Source organism: Coregonus lavaretus (genome assembly GCF_964263955.1).
Source record: "Coregonus lavaretus genome assembly, chromosome: 23".
Lineage (NCBI taxonomy): Eukaryota > Metazoa > Chordata > Actinopteri > Salmoniformes > Salmonidae > Coregonus > Coregonus lavaretus.
The window spans coordinates 11,259,942-11,277,860 of record NC_140010.1 but is presented as its reverse complement, the minus strand read 5'-3'; the positions used below and the strand labels follow the sequence as shown (position 1 = coordinate 11,277,860).

General features: G+C 45.3%; 1 protein-coding gene across 1 annotated transcript; it reads right to left on the bottom strand.

Moving 5' to 3' along the window:
• Positions 1-638: 638 nt before the first annotated feature.
• Positions 639-10,788, bottom strand: nfatc4 (nuclear factor of activated T cells 4; the record flags this gene model as incomplete). Its single annotated transcript, XM_084188067.1, has 13 exons — positions 639-819; positions 2,316-3,014; positions 3,192-3,318; positions 3,429-3,484; positions 3,651-3,791; positions 4,122-4,309; positions 6,096-6,197; positions 6,307-6,407; positions 6,519-6,681; positions 6,806-6,981; positions 7,073-7,582; positions 8,606-8,769; positions 10,608-10,788. 13 exons carry the CDS (start codon positions 10,786-10,788, stop codon positions 749-751), a joined length of 2,679 nt encoding a protein of 892 aa, XP_084044193.1. The 3' UTR covers positions 639-748.
• Positions 10,789-17,919: the final 7,131 nt, after the last annotated feature.

Genomic DNA, 17,919 nt, shown 5'->3' with positions numbered 1-17,919 from the left:
CGAGTGACAATGAAGGGGCCCAAACCATGCCTCAACCACCCAGAGAGGTTCCACAGTATCCAGGTGCTGTATAGAGAGGGTCTGCTGTTACTGGGAGGTAGAGTGGAGAGGGAAGAGGGCCTACATAGCTGTCTCTTACAAGGACATCAGCAGGACGGGCTTTGGTCCAGAAGCCCAGTTTGGCCTCAATGAGAAGTCCTGTAGTTTACTCTGCGTCAAAGCCTGTAGTTTCCTACATACAACATAGAGACTAAACTATCTGCCCCGGAGTCCTGTAGGATAGGAGTGTACCTGGATCACAGGGCAGGAGATCTGTCCTTCTACAGTGTCTATGATACAATGACCCTCCTCCATAGAGTCCGGACTGTATTCACTCTTGCCTGGCTTTAGGCTTTTTGCATACATGGGCTGAATGAAACTTATTTTGTTTCAGTGATAATAGACGTTAGACTCTCAGGAGGAGAGAGATCGTCTGTTCAAGCACACACAAAACTATATACACAAACAGACCAATAACACACATTTACTTGTATAATTTATATTGAAAACTGGTTAAAAACATTATATAAACTGTAACAGTTATCTGTAATCATACTTACAACTTTGCCCTTGCCATTTAATCCCCATTCAGTATTGTCATATTTAAGCAATACATCATAAACCAAGTGTATAGGAAAAGGTGTGATATGATATCAATAATGTGCTTCATACTATAACAACTGAACAAGACAGAACAGTACTGAGCTTGTCATCCTGGTTGGCTGTCCATCTGTGAGCCCGACTGGAACGATCTGATGTCTTCTCCTATAAATTCATTCACTGTAGGCAAAAAGACACAGCAGCCAGTCAGACATTTATATATTAATTTATTCGGTATATCAATCAATCTACAGTACCAGTCAAAAGCTTGGACACACCTACTCATTCCAGGGTTTTTCTTAATTTTTACTATGTTTTACGTTGTAGAATAATAGCGAAGACATCAAAACTATGAAATAACATATCGAATCATGTAGTAACCAAAAAAGATAAAACGACAGTCTAAAGGACACCAGTAAGAAGAAGATACTTGGTTTAGCCAAGAAACACGTGCAATGGACATTAGACTGGTGGAAATTTGTCCTTTGGTCTGGAGTCCAAATTTGAGATTTTGGGTTCCAACCGCCGTGTCTTTGTGAGACGCAGAGTAGGGGAACGGATGATCTCCGCATGTGAAGCATGGAGAAGGAGGTGTGATGGTGTGGGGGTGCTTTGCTGGTGACACTGTCTGTGATTTATTTAGAATTCAAGGCAAACTTAACCAGCATGGTTAGCGCTTAGTAGGACTATCATTTGTTTTTCAACAGGACAATGACTCAAAACACACCTCCAGGCTGTGTAAGGGCTATTTGACCAATAAGGAGAGTGATGGAGTGCTGCATCAAATGACCTGGCCTCCACAATCCCTCGACCTCAACCCAATTGAGATGGTTTGGGATGAGTTGGACCGCAGAGTGAAGGAAAAGCAGCCAACAAGTGCTCAGCATATGTGGGAACTCCTTCAAGACTGTTAGAAAAGCATTCCAGATGAGTACCTCATGAAGCTGGTTGAGAGAATGCCAATAGTGTGAAAAGCTGTCATCAAGGCAAAGGGTGGCTACTTTGAAGAATCTAAAATATATTTTAATTTGTTTAAACACTTTTTTGGTTACTACATGATTCCATATATGTTATTTCATAGTTTTGATGTCTTCACTATTATTCTACAATGTAGAATCAAATCAAATTTTATTGGCCACATGCGCCGAATACAACAGGTGCAGACATTACAGTGAAATGCTTACTTACAGCCCTTAACCAACAGTGCATTAATTTTTTTAATAAAAAAGTAAAATAAAACAAAAAAGTGTTGAGAAAAAAAGAGCAGAAGTAAAATAAAATAACAGTAGGGAGGTTTTATATATACAGGGGGGTACCGGTGCAGAGTCAATGTGCGGGGGCACCGGCTAGTTGAGGTAGTTGAAGTAATATGTACATGTGGGTAGAGTTAAAGTGATTATGCATAAATAATTAACAGAGTAGCAGCAGCGTAAAAAGATGGGGTGGGGGGGGCAGTGCAAATAGTCCGGGTAGCCATGATTAGCTGTTCAGGAGTCTTATGGCTTGGGGGTAGAAAATAGTAAAAATAAAGAAAAACCCTTGAATGAGTAGGTGTGTTCAAACTTTTGACTGGTACTGTCTATCAACAAAAATGTTATGTTATATATATTGTTATTCTTGTAACAATGGAGATCAATACCAATTAGAACTTTGTACTGTACATGCAAACTTCTCACCTTCCTCTAATGTAATGTGGTGAACGGATGATGAGCTGGCAAATTCCAGGGGGTTCTCCTGCATTTTAGACGCAGCCTGAGCTTCCCTTTCCCCAGGTCCCCTGCCCTGGTGATCCCATACCTCATAGTGGGAGTACGGTGATGGGTAGAAGTCCTGATAAGGGCTGGGGTTGGAGGGAGGCGAGGGGCAGATCTCCTGAGGGTAGGGGTAGTGGGGGTAGGGTGAGGTAGTCATGGGGGGAAGAGGGGAGGAGGAGATGGGGCTGCCTGTGGGGAAGGGACTCAGAGAGGACGAGTGGGAGGGAGATGGGGAGGAGGACAGGTATGGGGATTCCAGCCATGGGGAGGGAGAGGGAGGCTGGGAGACTCTGGGGTACAGGGGAGGCAGTAGCTCGGTGAAGCCCAGCTCCAACTTCTCAAAGCTGGGGCGTCTTTCCGATAGAGAACCTCTGCTGTCACCAACAGCTTCAGGCTTGTGGCAGTACTCCTCCTGGTAGCCATGGCCTGGGTAGGGGGGAGAGTAGGCTGAAGGGTAGGGGGGCAGGTGCAAAGCCAGCCCTCTCTCCTCGGGTGTGGGATCATTCCTCAGGTGCAGACCCCTGTCCACCCTGCTGGGCCCCCCCATGGAGCAGAGTGTCACCTCCTCCAGGGGCACGACAGAGGGACGCGACAGCAGAGGGTCCTCCTCTTTAAACATGACAGAGAGATAGAGAGAGAAAATAAGTGGTAATACGCTTTCAAAGGAAGGCAATTAGTCCTGCCCCTGACCTCGTAGATAAATACCATCAGGATAAATTGTTCAAAATGAACCAAAAACAACAAAGATAGTTACAGTCTAAGCGGAGAGATTGATGGATGAAGTGAGGGGAGACTCACCGGGCAGGTACTTGAAACAGTGAGTGCTGCTCCTTTTCCTCTTCCCGTTGGAGACGTATAGGCACACAGATACTAGGCGGTTCACAGACAGGTCACCATAGGCTGGAACTTGCACACACAACAAGCACTGGGGGAGGACAATATTAACAATACAGTACATTACAGTTTTAATACATGTGCATGAACACAAATGTTTGTGCACTCGAACACAAATACACCCAGAAACATACTATTTACCTCACTACTATTGTCACGGTCAACATGTGCCTCCTCTTCCCACTGTAGCTTTCCATCTGGTAAATAAGGATATTAATTATACCTAATTTCATGGATGGTGCACATTGAAGAAAATAAGAACACACACACACGTTATGTTCTATGTTCTAAGATTCATTTCCATTCAAAATCCAATTTTCCCTAACCCCTAACTTCTAACTTCCCCTATCCCTAACCCCTTACCTGCCCCTCTTTCCATAAAAAGCACTCTGGATATGGGCAGGAAGTTAGATCCGCCCAACAGTAGCTCCTCCCCTCCTTCCACAGAGCACGATGTGAGACTGAGCGACTCCACCACTGGCAGCTCTTGAGCAGAGCGCTGGGCTGAGGAAAGAATGAGAGAGAGAGAGAGAGAGAAAGAGAAAGAGAAAGAGGGCAGAATACAGATGATTCACTAGGATATTCAAGCTCAAAGTAAGACTGGACAGGGAGAACAAAAACAACATGTTTTGTATTGTCACAATGTGTTGTTTTACAGGGTCAGCCATAGTAGTACAGCACCCCTGGAGCAAAAAAGGATTAAGTGCCTTGCTCAAAGGAACATAGTTGACTCAGGTATTCAAACCAGCAACGCTTCAGTTACTGGCCCAACGCTTTAAGCACTAGGCTACCTGCCACCAGAGAGATGACCGTGATTGTTGGCTGGATACTCACAGCACTCTATAGGCACAGAGGTGACCTGCAGGGCCAGCATCCGTCCAGGCGGGGCCACGGGAGGGCCAAGGGGGAGGTGGGTACGGAACATTAGGCGCACACGAGTGTTTTTCCTCCCTACGTCCGTCTCTCCTTTCCTCAGCTCGATGTCCGAGTTCCTCAGCTTCAGAATGCCAGCGCAGTCAATGCTGAAACAGAGATAGGCTGTTACAGTGGGGGAAAAAAGTATTTAGTCAGCCACCAATTGTGCAAGTTCTCCCACTTAAAAAGATGAGAGAGGCCTGTAATTTTCATCATAGGTACACGTCAACTATGACAGACAAAATGAGATTTTTTTTCCCAGAAAGTCACATTGTAGGATTTTTAATGAATTTATTTGCAAATTATGGTGGAAAATAAGTATTTGGTCAATAACAAAAGTTTCTCAATACTTTGTTATATACCCTTTGTTGGCAATGACACAGGTCAAACGTTTTCTGTAAGTCTTCACAAGGTTTTCACACACTGTTGCTGGTATTTTGGCCCATTCCTCCATGCAGATCTCCTCTAGAGCAGTGATGTTTTGGGGCTGTCGCTGGGCAACACGGACTTTCAACTCCCTCCAAAGATTTTCTATGGGGTTGAGATCTGGAGACTGGCTAGGCCACTCCAGGACCTTGAAATGCTTCTTATGAAGCCACTCCTTCGTTGCCCGGGCGGTGTGTTTGGGATCATTGTCATGCTGAAAGACTCAGCCACGTTTCATCTTCAATGCCCTTGCTGATGGAAGGAGGTTTTCACTCAAAATCTCACGATACATGGCCCCATTCATTCTTTCCTTTACACGGATCAGTCGTCCTGGTCCCTTTGCAGAAAAACAGCCCCAAAGCATGATGTTTCCACCCCCATGCTTCACAGTAGGTATGGTGTTCTTTGGATGCAACTCAGCATTCTTTGTCCTCCAAACACGACGAGTTGAGTTTACCAAAAAGTTATATTTTGGTTTCATCTGACCATATGACATTCTCCCAATCCTCTTCTGGATCATCCAAATGCACTCTAGCAAACTTCAGACGGGCCTGGACATGTACTGGCTTAAGAAGGGGGACACGTCTGGCACTGCAGGATTTGAGTCCCTGGCGGCGTAGTGTGTTACTGATGGTAGGCTTTGTTACTTTGGTCCCAGCTCTCTGCAGGTCATTCACTAGGTCCCCCCGTGTGGTTCTGGGATTTTTGCTCACCGTTCTTGTGATCATTTTGACCCCACGGGGTGAGATCTTGCGTGCAGCCCCAGATCGAGGGAGATTATCAGTGGTCTTGTATGTCTTCCATTTCCTAATAATTGCTCCCACAGTTGATTTCTTCAAACCAAGCTGCTTACCTATTGCAGATTCAGTCTTCCCAGCCTGGTGCAGGTCTACAATTTTGTTTCTGGTGTCCTTTGACAGCTCTTTGGTCTTGGCCATAGTGGAGTTTGGAGTGTGACTGTTTGAGGTTGTGGACAGGTGTCTTTTATACTGATAACAAGTTCAAACAGGTGCCATTAATACAGGTAACGAGTGGAGGACAGAGGAGCCTCTTAAAGAAGAAGTTACAGGTCTGTGAGAGCCAGAAATCTTGCTTGTTTGTAGGTGACCAAATACTTATTTTCCACCATAATTTGCAAATAAATTCATTAAAAATCCTACAATGTGATTTTCTGGAGAAAAAAAATCTCAATTTGTCTGTCATAGTTGACGTGTACCTATGATGAAAATTACAGGCCTCTCTCATCTTTTTAAGTGGGAGAACTTGCACAATTGGTGGCTGACTAAATACTTTTTTCCCCCACTGTATATTCAGCACACACGCAGCCACTCACACAGTGCAAAATACCATGTAAAAGTGCATCATAGTACATACACACATACAGGAAAGCTATTCTCTCTGCCTACTCGGTTACCCCATACAAAGCCTTTTGTATCTATTATCTTTATCTCTCTGTTAGTTACTCACAGGGCAGTCATGTTGGCCTCTGGGTTGAGGGGGATGTCCAGTATTTTGGTGCCAGCCTGTACACTCTCTTGACTGGCAGTACCCACCATCTTACCTGTCACCCTGAGTATCAAAATAAGCATCTTAACAATAAAAACAAAACCACATCAAAACACTGAGCAAAGCACATACTATCATAGATTGATTGGTGTATTGTTGCACGGTGACCTACCTGTGTATCTGATAGAAAGGATGAGGCCGGATGGACCTGTCATCAGCTGTTCCCACAAACACCTGCAAAGAGAGTGGCTGTCTCTCTGTGTACCCAGTCAGCTGGGAGAGACCGAAAATAGAGATATTGTTTAGATATATACTGTATATGTTAGTCTGGGATTGAAGCCATAAACAAATCAAACTTTCTTTAATTTAATCAATTGAATATACCTTAACAACCGGATGTCCCCTTGGTGATGCCTTGACGGCTCCTCTGCTTCCTTCTGTCTCGTAGTGGGCTCGGTGGTGTGGGCGGGGCTGCACCTCAATACGCAACTCATATTGGTCAAACTGAGCTGGCAGTGGCCAATCAAGTGGCGGCAGAGCATTGGATCTGTAAGAACAATGGACCTGTCAGATGTGTGGACGGGGCTGAGGGGGCTGTCCTGGCCATCCAAACAATAATAATGGTAAGTCAACACACTATTGAGGGATACTGTATAAACATAGTGTGTAACCTGAACAGAGGGCTGTGGGTGCTGGCTCTAGTCCTCCCCCAGCCCAGAGCAGGGGGCACAGACAGGTAGTCCATGCCCATGGATGCAGCCTCTCTCCTCTGCTGCAGCGGCTCTGGCAGTGGGCAGTGGGAGCTATGGGCTAGAGCCTGCTCCTGCTCCACATCCCTGGGGGAGACCTGGAGGACACAAACCAGGGATTTCAGGTTGAGCATCAAGACGAACCTCTATGGAACCTAAGTTCTAAGAACCACCAGTCAGCCACCTTACTTGCTCCAGTGACGTCTTCCTAGTTTTCTGTGGAATGCTCAGCTCAAAGCTGCTGTTGGGAGCCTGTGACTGAGAGGTGGAGTCGTCACCCTCCAGGGTACAGGAGTGGTCCTCAGAGTAGCTGCTCCTGCGGGACGTGCAGGGGGAGGCCAGAGGGGAGTTCCTGCGCTTCTTACCCCCCGGCGAGGTGGGCCGGGAGGAGGGTGATAGGCAGAAATGTGAGGTGACCTCATTGAGCTCCTCCTCCTCCACCAGCAGCGAATCACAGCTGGACGCAGGACTGAGCCAGCCCCGAGAGGAGGGGCTGGAGGCAGGGCTTGGGCTCAGGGACCCAGCGCCGGTGCTGCCTTCGCGGTAGCAGAATGGGTCCAGTAGGGGAAGGTAGAGGCGCTCCCTGTCCCATCCACCCCCTGTGTCCCAGAAGTTACTTCCTGCTGGGGCAGTGTCATCCTCTGGGGAGATAGTGGTGATCTGGATGCTAGGGCACTCCAACACACGGGACTCTGACACCTGGGAGAGAGATGGGGGGTGGGGGGTGGGGGGAGGGAGAGAGAGAGAGAGACAGATAAGTTAGAACATTAACAATAGAGAAATGCAGGGACCATAGTGTTTGCCTGGCTACCCAAAACTCCTTGCTCCGGCCAAACGCTATGCCACGCCCACGGACGCTAGTTTCTTCTCCGCAATGAGTCTGGATCTGAGTACCTCCCGATGATTTCTAGAATGCAAACACATTCTAACCGTTCTGATTGGTCCCATAAACTGATGGGTTGGGCCAGAGCCAGAACACACGTGGGTAAAGCTGCATTTCGAAAATGTGTCAGAGTGGCGCAGCGGTCTAAGGCACTGCATCGCAGTGCTTGAGGCGTCACTACAGACCGAAGTTCGATCCCAGGCTGTGTCACAACCGGCTGTGACTGGGAGTCTTACAGGGCAGCGCACAATTGGCCCAGCATCGTTAGGGGAGGGTTTGGCCGGGGGGGCTTTACTTGGCTCATCGCGCTCTAGCACCTCCCTGTGGCGGGCTGGGCGCCTGCAGGCTGACTTTGGTCGTCAGTTGAACATTGGTGCAGCTGGCTTCCTGGTTAAGCGGGCAGGTGTTAAGAAGCGTGGTTTGGCAGGTCATGTTTCGGAGGACGAATGACTCGACCTTCACCTCTCCCGAACCCGTTGGGGAGTTGCAGCGATGAGACAAAATCATAATTGGATATCATAGAATTGGGGAGAAAAAGGGGGTAAAAAATTTATTTTTAAAAATGTGTAATTGGCTTTGATACTCTGATTGATTACAGATGATCCAATCGCTGATGACTTTGTTTTGTACAACACCTCTCATTTTGACGTCACCACAAATGACTTCAATGATGGCAGTCTCAGACTTAAGTATGTAGCGAACATATTCAGGTTGAGTCCTCAGGCAACCATACTGTAGGGAACTGTATGGCTTTTAGGAAAAATGTTGACACACATTTATGAGTCACTGTCCCACTCTCACTGACCAGGAGAGTAACTGGACATCTCTGATCCACTCACCTGTACAGATCTCGCAGGAAGGCTCTCATAGGTCCCACTGAACTCCCTCACCATGGCACGTCTGGGGGGCGGGGAATGCATCCCAGCCCTTTGACTGGCTGAAGAACACGGTGGGGTAGGGATGCCGATTGGCTGGCCTACGTGAGTGGTATCCAGGTGGCTGTCTGTGACCAAACATAAATGTTGGAGGTTGTTAGTAGTCTCCCAGTTACAGGTTGACATGGTAAGCTTTAGCCTACTGAGTTCACTGTAAAGAGATCTAAAAAATACATTAAAGTTTCAGAGTAACCAGTTATGTCCACTACAACTATAAAAAGCATACCCTAACTCTATCGCTTCAGAAATAATGTATAGGGGGCTAAAGGATGATAATCAAATAGGTAAGGAAATGTTACTTATTGGTGTTTTTACATCAAATGTTTCCCTGCTGTGGTGCAGTAGACAGTACGGGACAGTTAGGGTCACTGTAGAGCACTGTGTCCATCACTGTCCAGTGTCCAGTATGGATCATTGGTCAGCCTAGTGCATCAGTAATAAGGTACAGTATACACCGTGGTAACATCTCTAGGGTGGGGTGTGGTATAAGTGTTGTATGCCAGTGTGGACAGGAAATTAATGCTTGGGTGGGTGAGAGGGGTGTGTATCAAAAGCTGAAAGGGGAAAGGAGAGAGGGAGAGAGTAGGAGAACAGAGGGAGAGGAGAAGGAGAACGGAGGGAGAGTAGAGGGAGAACGGAGGGAGAGAAGAGGGAGAACGGAGGGAGAGGAGAGGAGAGGGAGAACGGAGGGAGAGGAGAAGGAGAACGGAGGGAGAGGAGAGGGAGAACGGAGGGAGAGGAGAGGGAGAGGAGAAGGAGAACGGAGGGAGAGGAGAGGGAGAGGAGAAGGAGAACGGAGGGAGAGGAGAAGGAGAACGGAGGGAGAGGAGAAGGAGAACGGAGGGAGAGGAGAAGGAGAACGGAGGGAGAGGAGAAGGAGAATGGAGGGAGAGGAGAAGGAGAACGGAGGGAGAACGGAGGGAGAACGGAGGGAGAGGAGAGGGAGAACGGAAGGAGAACGGAGGGAGAGGAGAAGGAGAACGGAGGGAGAGGAGGAGGAGAACGGAGGGAGAGGAGGAGGAGAACGGAGGGAGAGGAGGAGGAGAAGGAGAGGGAGAGGGAGAACGGAGGGAGAGGAGAGGGAGAACGGAGGGAGAGGAGAGGGAGAACGGAGGGAGAGGAGAAGGAGAACGGAGGGAGAGGAGAGGGAGAACGGAGGGAGAGGAGAGGGAGAACGGAGGGAGGTGAGTATGTGGTGCATGCTCAGTAAACAGAGATTGAGGTTCCATCCAGATGGCAGCTGTTAACGTCACTCACACGCACAGCTGATTAAAACCACATTGAGTTCTGCTCTTACACACACACACACACCATACAGGCAAGCACAAGCATGCAATACACAGCACACAGAGTAGGCTACAGAACATGCATTCTCCATGCACATGAACGCACATCCCCCAGACACAGACAAGCAAGTGTGCACATACAGTACAGTACATCCAGACCTGAGCTCTCCAACCCTATTCCTAGAGAACTACTGTCCTGTAGTTTTTCGCTCCAACCCCAATCTAGCGTGCCTGATTCTAATAATTAGCTGGTTGATAAACCGAATCAGGTTAGTTACAACTGGGGTTGGAGTGAAAACCTACAAGAGGGTAGCTCTCAAAGAACAGGGTTGGAGAGCCCTGTTCAGACACATAACTAATCTATACCCAGGTAGAGAGAGAGAGAACATTAGGCCTAATAATTGTACTAATAAATGATAAACGTACTCAGAACAAGTCAACTAAATCATTCACATTACATACACCACACACTGAGAACGGTCTCTACAATGTGTATGAGTTGTCTACATTGGGGACCATTGACCAGCCTTCAATCTTCCTTTCCTCCTCAATCTCTCTCTCTGTCAATCTCTCCCACATTCAAAAACATTCACACACACTATTCAAGAAAGGGTTCTAACCAGTATTGCTCGACTCTAGGAGTGACAGGGCGCTCTCTGTCCTCTCCCCCACGATGGTGTGCTCCTGGTCCGCGTTGCACAGCGGGGATGGGCCTCGGAGTTGGCGCGTCGGGTCTTCCTCAAAAACCAACTTGAACTCGAACTCCCCCTCCTCCCAACCAGAACCCGGCGCAGCCCCCATCCCCACAGCAAGCGAAAAAAGTCTGAGAAACTGATGAAGAGAACTCACAGTTGAAAAGATAGCGATCTGCTGTGTTATCTGATAATGATAATTTCCTTGGTCCTTTTTGGGAAAACATCGACGATTTCCCAAAATGTATGTAGGAGGTTATCTGCAAGGGTAGGTGTCACATTTGCCCAAATTGTTCTTGTCATCCGGATTGTATGCTCCTTCTATAACTTTTTACAATGTCTTCCGTCTATAAGCCAGTTACTTTGGACGGATCAGAAGCCCACTACCACCGCTATACATCGATTTCATTCGAGGTTTTAGAGAAGACAGATTTAAATGCGTATATCGTTTAGTTCTTTGAAGTCCGTGAACCATAGGACCGGTATCTATCTATTCCATCACAGGCTATCTATCAGTGTTTAATTCTAATGCTCTGTCGCCATCCTTTCTTCTATCGACCAGAAAGTGTATCAAATATTTGGTCGTCCTTTACCTTTAATTGCCTTTGGGTGGGTTGCCCAGCCCAGTTTGGACCGTTACTCGATCCCAATAGGACATTTTGGTTGTCAGTCAAGGAGACCCCTCTGTCTATGTCCATTAGCCTGGGATGTTTCTCTTCCCATTCAGTGGCTAGTTTAATGTTTTTTACTTTGAACCATTTCTTCAAAATAACGAATATGTTAAGTAGACCTAGGCTAGAGCCTATAGATGATTGCCTACATTTCCTCGGACAGTTTGACAGTACTTCCAGAAGTTTTCTGTTTTCCCTCCCTCCCCCAATCAGCAAAGTTTTTAAAGGGCATCAACTTGAGTGTAATAAAAGTAATGAAGTGACCCTCTTGAGCCAGATGTTTGGCTGGTGGGCTGTTCCTCCTTGCTCTGGCCTCACTGTACCTCGCTGTGCTCTCTGTCATAAGAAGGACCATGATGCTTCACTGTCATTCAGAGAGCATAAGGAGGCCAGGCTGTTTCCTGTGGTGTTTACATGACTTCCCCCCCTCTGTCTTGTCATCCTCCCTTCCTACTCCCATTACCCCTCTCAGCCTTTTTCTTTTCCCTCCGCCATGTTCCTCCTCCTGCTCTCCCAGGCTCACCCCCCTCTCCCTCCCTCCCTCCCTCGCCTTGCAAGATCTGTTTCTCATTATCCTCTGTAGTCTGCACTCTGTCTGAGACGGAGACGAAAAACTTAAATATACATGCTCTCTCCCTCCCTCACTCCCTCTCTCACCCCCTCCTCCAGTTCTCACAATCATTATGTTATTTGTATTTGTATTTATTAAGGATTCCCATTAACTGCTGCCAAGGCAGCAGCTACTCTTCCTGGGGTCCTGCAACATTATGGCGGTTATATACAATAAAACATATTACATGACATTATATTTCATAACACTTTACCCATTACATTTAGTGTGTTCCCTCAGGCCACTACTCCACTATCACATATTTACAATACAACATCCTTGTGTACGTGTGTGTAGAGTGAGGTTTACTCCAAGCAGTTTAGTCACCTCAACTTGCTCAATTTCCACATTATTCATTACGAGATGTAGTTGAGGTTTAGGGTTTAGTGAATGATTTGACCCAAATACAATGCTTTTAGTTTTGGAAATATTCAGGACTAACTTATTCCTTGCCAACCATACCGTAATGAACTGCAACTCTTTGTTAAGTGTTGCAGTTATTTCAGTTGCTGTAGTAGCTGACGTGTATAGTGTTGAGTCATCTGCATACATAGACACACTGGCTTTACTCAAAGTCAGTGGCATGTCGTTAGTAAAGATGGAAAAAAGCAAGGGGCCTAGACAGCTGCCCTGGGGAATTCCTGATTCTACCTGGATTATGTTTGAGAGGCTTATTTAGCGTAAAATATAGTTTAGATTGTGGGGGATTGGGATTTATTCTATAGGATTGCAGAATTATCTGGCCTTCATAGGGTCTTGGCAAGAGATAAGAAATTGCTTTTTGGAGTTTATATAATCAGTAGGGTTTTATTTGGGAGGCATGTGAGTGTTACAAATTAGAAGGATGATAATGTGGGCCAAATCCTCAGGCTGGGTTTCAGTCAGATGTCAATGGTTGAATGTAAAATTCATTGACAGGGGAAGGAGGATATCATTATGTGGATATCTTGCCACCATGTGGTAAAAAGGTGGAACAGTCTTTCAATAAAGTTCCCAGAAAGGGAATCAAGTACAGTATAGGAGATGATGGAGTAAATGCCTCAGTTTCCAATATATTACTATATTATCTGAAGGAACATTTGAACACAGTGAACATTTCAGACAAAATAACTATTATCATGTATTCAGTATCTCCAAACACCAGTGGGAAGCATTTATGATAATACATTAATATTTCAACTTATAGAGGAAATAGGCATACAGGTAATAACAACAGACCTGAAAGGACTGAGCTAAAACCAGAGGAAGATAATAACTGGTTGGATGTTTTGGTGGCTGAGTGAATGTGTTAGACAGGAACTGTAAGCTGTCACTTATAAAGATATCACATGTACAGTGAGGGGAAAAAAGTATTTGATCCCCTGCTGATTTTGTACGTTTGCCCACTGACAAAGAAATTATCAGTCTATAATTTTAATGGTAGGTTTATTTGAACAGTGAGAGACAGAATAAGAGCAGAAAAATCCAGAAGAACACATGTAAAAAATCGTATAAATTTATTTGCATTTTAATGAGGGAAATAAGTATTTGACCCCCTCTCAATCAGAAAGATTTCTGGCTCCCAGGTGTCTTTTATACAGGTAACGAGCTGAGATTAGGAGCACACTCTTAAAGGTAATGCTCCTAATCTCAGCTTGTTACCTGTATGAAAGACACCTGTCCACAGAAGCAATCAATCAATCAGATTCCAAACTCTCCACCATGGCCAAGACCAAAGAGCTCTCCAAGGATGTCAGGGACAAGATTGTAGACCTACACAAGGCTGGAATGGGCTACAAGACCATCGCCAAGCACCTTGGTGAGAAGGTGACAACAGTAGGTGTGATTATTCGCAAATGGAAGAAACACAAAATAACTGTCAATCTCCCTCAGCCTGGGGCTCCATGCAAGATCTCACCTCGTGGAGTTGCAATGATCACGAGAACGGTGAGGAATCAGCCCAGAACTACACGGGAGGATCTTGTCAATGATCTCAAGGCAGCTGGGACCATAGTCACCAAGAAAACAATTGGTAACACACTACGCCGTGAAGGACTGAAATCCTGCAGCGCCCGCAAGGTCCCCTTGCTCAAGAAAGCGCATATACAGGCCCGTCTGAAGATTGCCAATGAACATCTGAATGATTCAGAGGAGAACTGGGTGAAAGTGTTGTGGTCAGATGAGACCAAAATCGAGCTCTTTGGCATCAAGTCAACTCGCCGTGTTTGGAGGAGGAGGAATGCTGCCTATGACCCCAAGAACACCATCCCCACCGTCAAACGTGGAGGTGGAAACATTATGCTTTGGGGGTGTTTTTCTGCTAAGGGGACAGGACAACTTCACCGCATCAAAGGGACGATGGACGGGGCCATGTACCGTCAAATCTTGGGTGAGAACCTCCTTCCCTCAACCAGGGCATTGAAAATGGGTCGTGGATGGGTATTCCAGCATGACAATGACCCAAAACACACGGCCAAGGCAACAAAGGAGTGGCTCAAAAAGAGGCACATTAAGGTCCTGGAGTGGCCTAGCCAGTCTCCAGACCTTAATCCCATAGAAAATATGTGGAGGGAGCTGAAGGTTCGAGTTGCCAAACGTCAGCCTCGAAACCTTAATGACTCGGAGAAGATCTGCAAAGAGGAGTGGGATAAAATCCCTCCTGAGATGTGTGCAAACCTGGTGGCCAACTACAAGAAACATCTGACCTCTGTGATTGCCAACAAGGGTTTTGCCACCAAGTACTAAGTCATGTTTTGCAGAGGGGTCAAATACTTATTTCCCTCATTAAAATGCAAATAAATTTATAACATTTTGGACATACGTTTTTCTGAATTTTTGTTGTTGTTATTCTGTGTCTCACTGTTCAAATAAACCTACCATTAAAATTATAGACTGATCATGTCTTTGTCAGTGGGCAAACGTACAAAATCAGCAGGGGATCAAATACTTTTTTCCCTCACTGTATACAGTGGGGGAAAAAAGTATTTAGTCAGCCACCAATTGTGCAAGTTCTCCCACTTAAAAAGATGAGAGAGGCCTGTAATTTTCATCATAGGTACACGTCAACTATGACAGACAAAATGAGAAAAAAAATCCAGAAAATCACATTGAAGGATTTTTAATGAATGTATTTGCAAATTATGGTGGAAAATAAGTATTTGGTCAATAACAAACGTTTCTCAATACTTTGTTGTATACCCTTTGTTGGCAATGACACAGGTCAAACGTTTTCTGTAAGTCTTCACAAGGTTTTCACACACTGTTGCTGGTATTTTGGCCCATTCCTCCATGCAGATCTCCTCTAGAGCAGTGATGTTTTGGGGCTGTCGCTGGGCAACACAGACTTTCAACTCCCTCCAAAGATTTTCTATGGGGTTGAGATCTGGAGACTGGCTAGGCCACTCCAGGACCTTGAAATGCTTCTTACGAAGCCACTCCTTCGTTGCCCGGGCGGTGTGTTTGGGATCATTGTCATGCTGAAAGACCCAGCCACATTTCATCTTCAATGCCCTTGCTGATGGAAGGCGGTTTTTACTCAAAATCTCACGATATATGGCCCCATTCATTCTTTCCTTTACACGGATCAGTCGTTCTGGTCCCTTTGCAGAAAAACAGCCCCAAAGCATGATGTTTCCACCCCCATGCTTCACAGTAGGTATGGTATTCTTTGGATGCAACTCAGCATTCTTTGTCCTCCAAACACGACACATTGAGTTTTTACCAAAAAGTTCTATTTTGGTTTCATCTGACCATATGACATTCTCCCAATCCTCTTCTGGATCATCCAAATGCACTCTAGCAAACTTCAGACGGGCCTGGACATGTACTGGCTTAAGCAGGGGGACACGTCTGGCACTGCAGGATTTGAGTCCCTGGCGGCATAGTGTGTTACTGATGGTAGGCTTTGTTACTTTGGTCCCAGCTCTCTGCAGGTCATTCACTAGGTCCCCCCGTGTGGTTCTGGGGTTTTTGCTCACCGTTCTTGTGATCATTTTGACCCCACGGGGTGAGATCTTGCATGGAGCCCCAGATCGAGGGAGATTATCAGTGGTCTTGTATGTCTTCCATTTCCTAATAATTGCTCCCACAGTTGATTTCTTCAAACCAAGCTGCTTACCTATTGCAGATTCAGTCTTCCCAGCCTGGTGCAGGTCTACAATTTTGTTTCTGGTGTCCTTTGACAGCTCTTTGGTCTTGGCCATAGTGGAGTTTGGAGTGTGACTGTTTGAGGTTGTGGACAGGTGTCTTTTATACTGATAACAAGTTCAAACAGGTGCCATTAATACAGGTAACGAGTGGAGGACAGAGGAGCCTCTTAAAGAAGAAGTTACAGGTCTGTGAGAGCCAGAAATCTTGCTTGTTTGTAGGTGACCAAATACTTATTTTCCACCATAAATTGCAAATAAATTCATAAAAAATCCTACAATGTGATTTTCTGGGGAAAAAAATCTCAATTTGTCTGTCATAGTTGACGTGTACCTATGATGAAAATTACAGGCCTCTCTCATCTTTTTAAGTGGGAGAACTTGCACAATTGGTGGCTGACTAAATACTTTTTTCCCCCACTGTATATATACAGGACCAGTCAAAAGTTTGGACACACCTACTCATACAAGGGTTTTTCTTTATTTTTACTATTTTCTACATTGTAGAATAATAGTGAAGACATCAAAACTATGAAATAACACATATGGAATTATGTAGTAACCACAAAAGTATTAAACAAATCAAAATATATTTTATATTTGAGATTCTTCAAATAGCCACCATGCTGGTTGAGAGAATGCCAAGAGTGTGCAAAGCTGTCATCAAGGCATATGGTGGCTATTTGAAGAATCTCAAATATAAAATATATTTTGATTTGTTTAACACTTTTTTGGTTACTGCATGATTCCATATGTGTTATTTCATAGTTTTGATGTCTTCACTATTATTCTACAATGTAGAAAATAGTAAAAATAAAGAAAAACCCTTGAATGAGTAGGTGTGTCCGAACTTTTGATTGGTACTGTATATATATATATATGTACACTGAGTATACAAAACACTAAGAACACCTGCTCTTTCCATGACATAGACTGACCAGGTGAATCCCGGTGAAAGCTGTTATCCCTTATTGATGTCACTTGTTAAATCCATATCAATCAGTTTAGATGAAGGGGATTATGTTTTATCCTTGAGACAATTGAGACAGATTGTGTGTGTGTGCCATTTAGAGGGTGAATGGTCAAGACAAAAAATGTAAGTGCCTTTGAACGGGGTATGTGATGAGTGATGACGTCGAATCAACATGGAAAACTGATTGGATTTGCAAAAAGTCTTCAACTTAAGGGCATTTAGTATTTTTTCGCCCCAAGTTTTAACATAAATCCAATGACATTGTGACATTTTTTGTTGAATTCACGTTAGTTCACAACTCAACCAAATGTAAATCAAAACTAGACGTTGAACTGACGTCTGTGCCCAGTGGGCAGACACAATGGGTGCCTGATTACCTCTGGAGGTGGTCAGGAAGATCACAATCAGATCACAATGTGTCCTTTAATCGTCTACACCTGTTTAATAATGTGGGCACAATCAGAATGTGGATAAGATCAGGACAAAAGGGGGACGGTTAGCACCAGGTATAAACACAGCTGTGGAGGGTGTGTGTGTGAAAGAGAGAGAGAGGTTGGAGACTAAATGAAGGACACACCTCTCTCGCCCCTCACAGCATGTTACAGCTTGTGGGACAGCACATTTATTAGACACAGTAGCAGGGAAAGACGGGGGAAACAAGCAGTTGTAAAGAAGAAAATAGAAAGAGAGAGGGAATTGGATATGAGCTGTCAGAAAAGAGAGAGAAGCAGAGAGTGTAGATAAATACAAAACTATTCCCACCATATGGTTACACACCCTACTCAGATCCATTGCTCATCATCAGCCTCTTCATCGTCCTCTGAGGTCTCGATTGTGTAGTAAGGTGAGTGGATGAAAATAT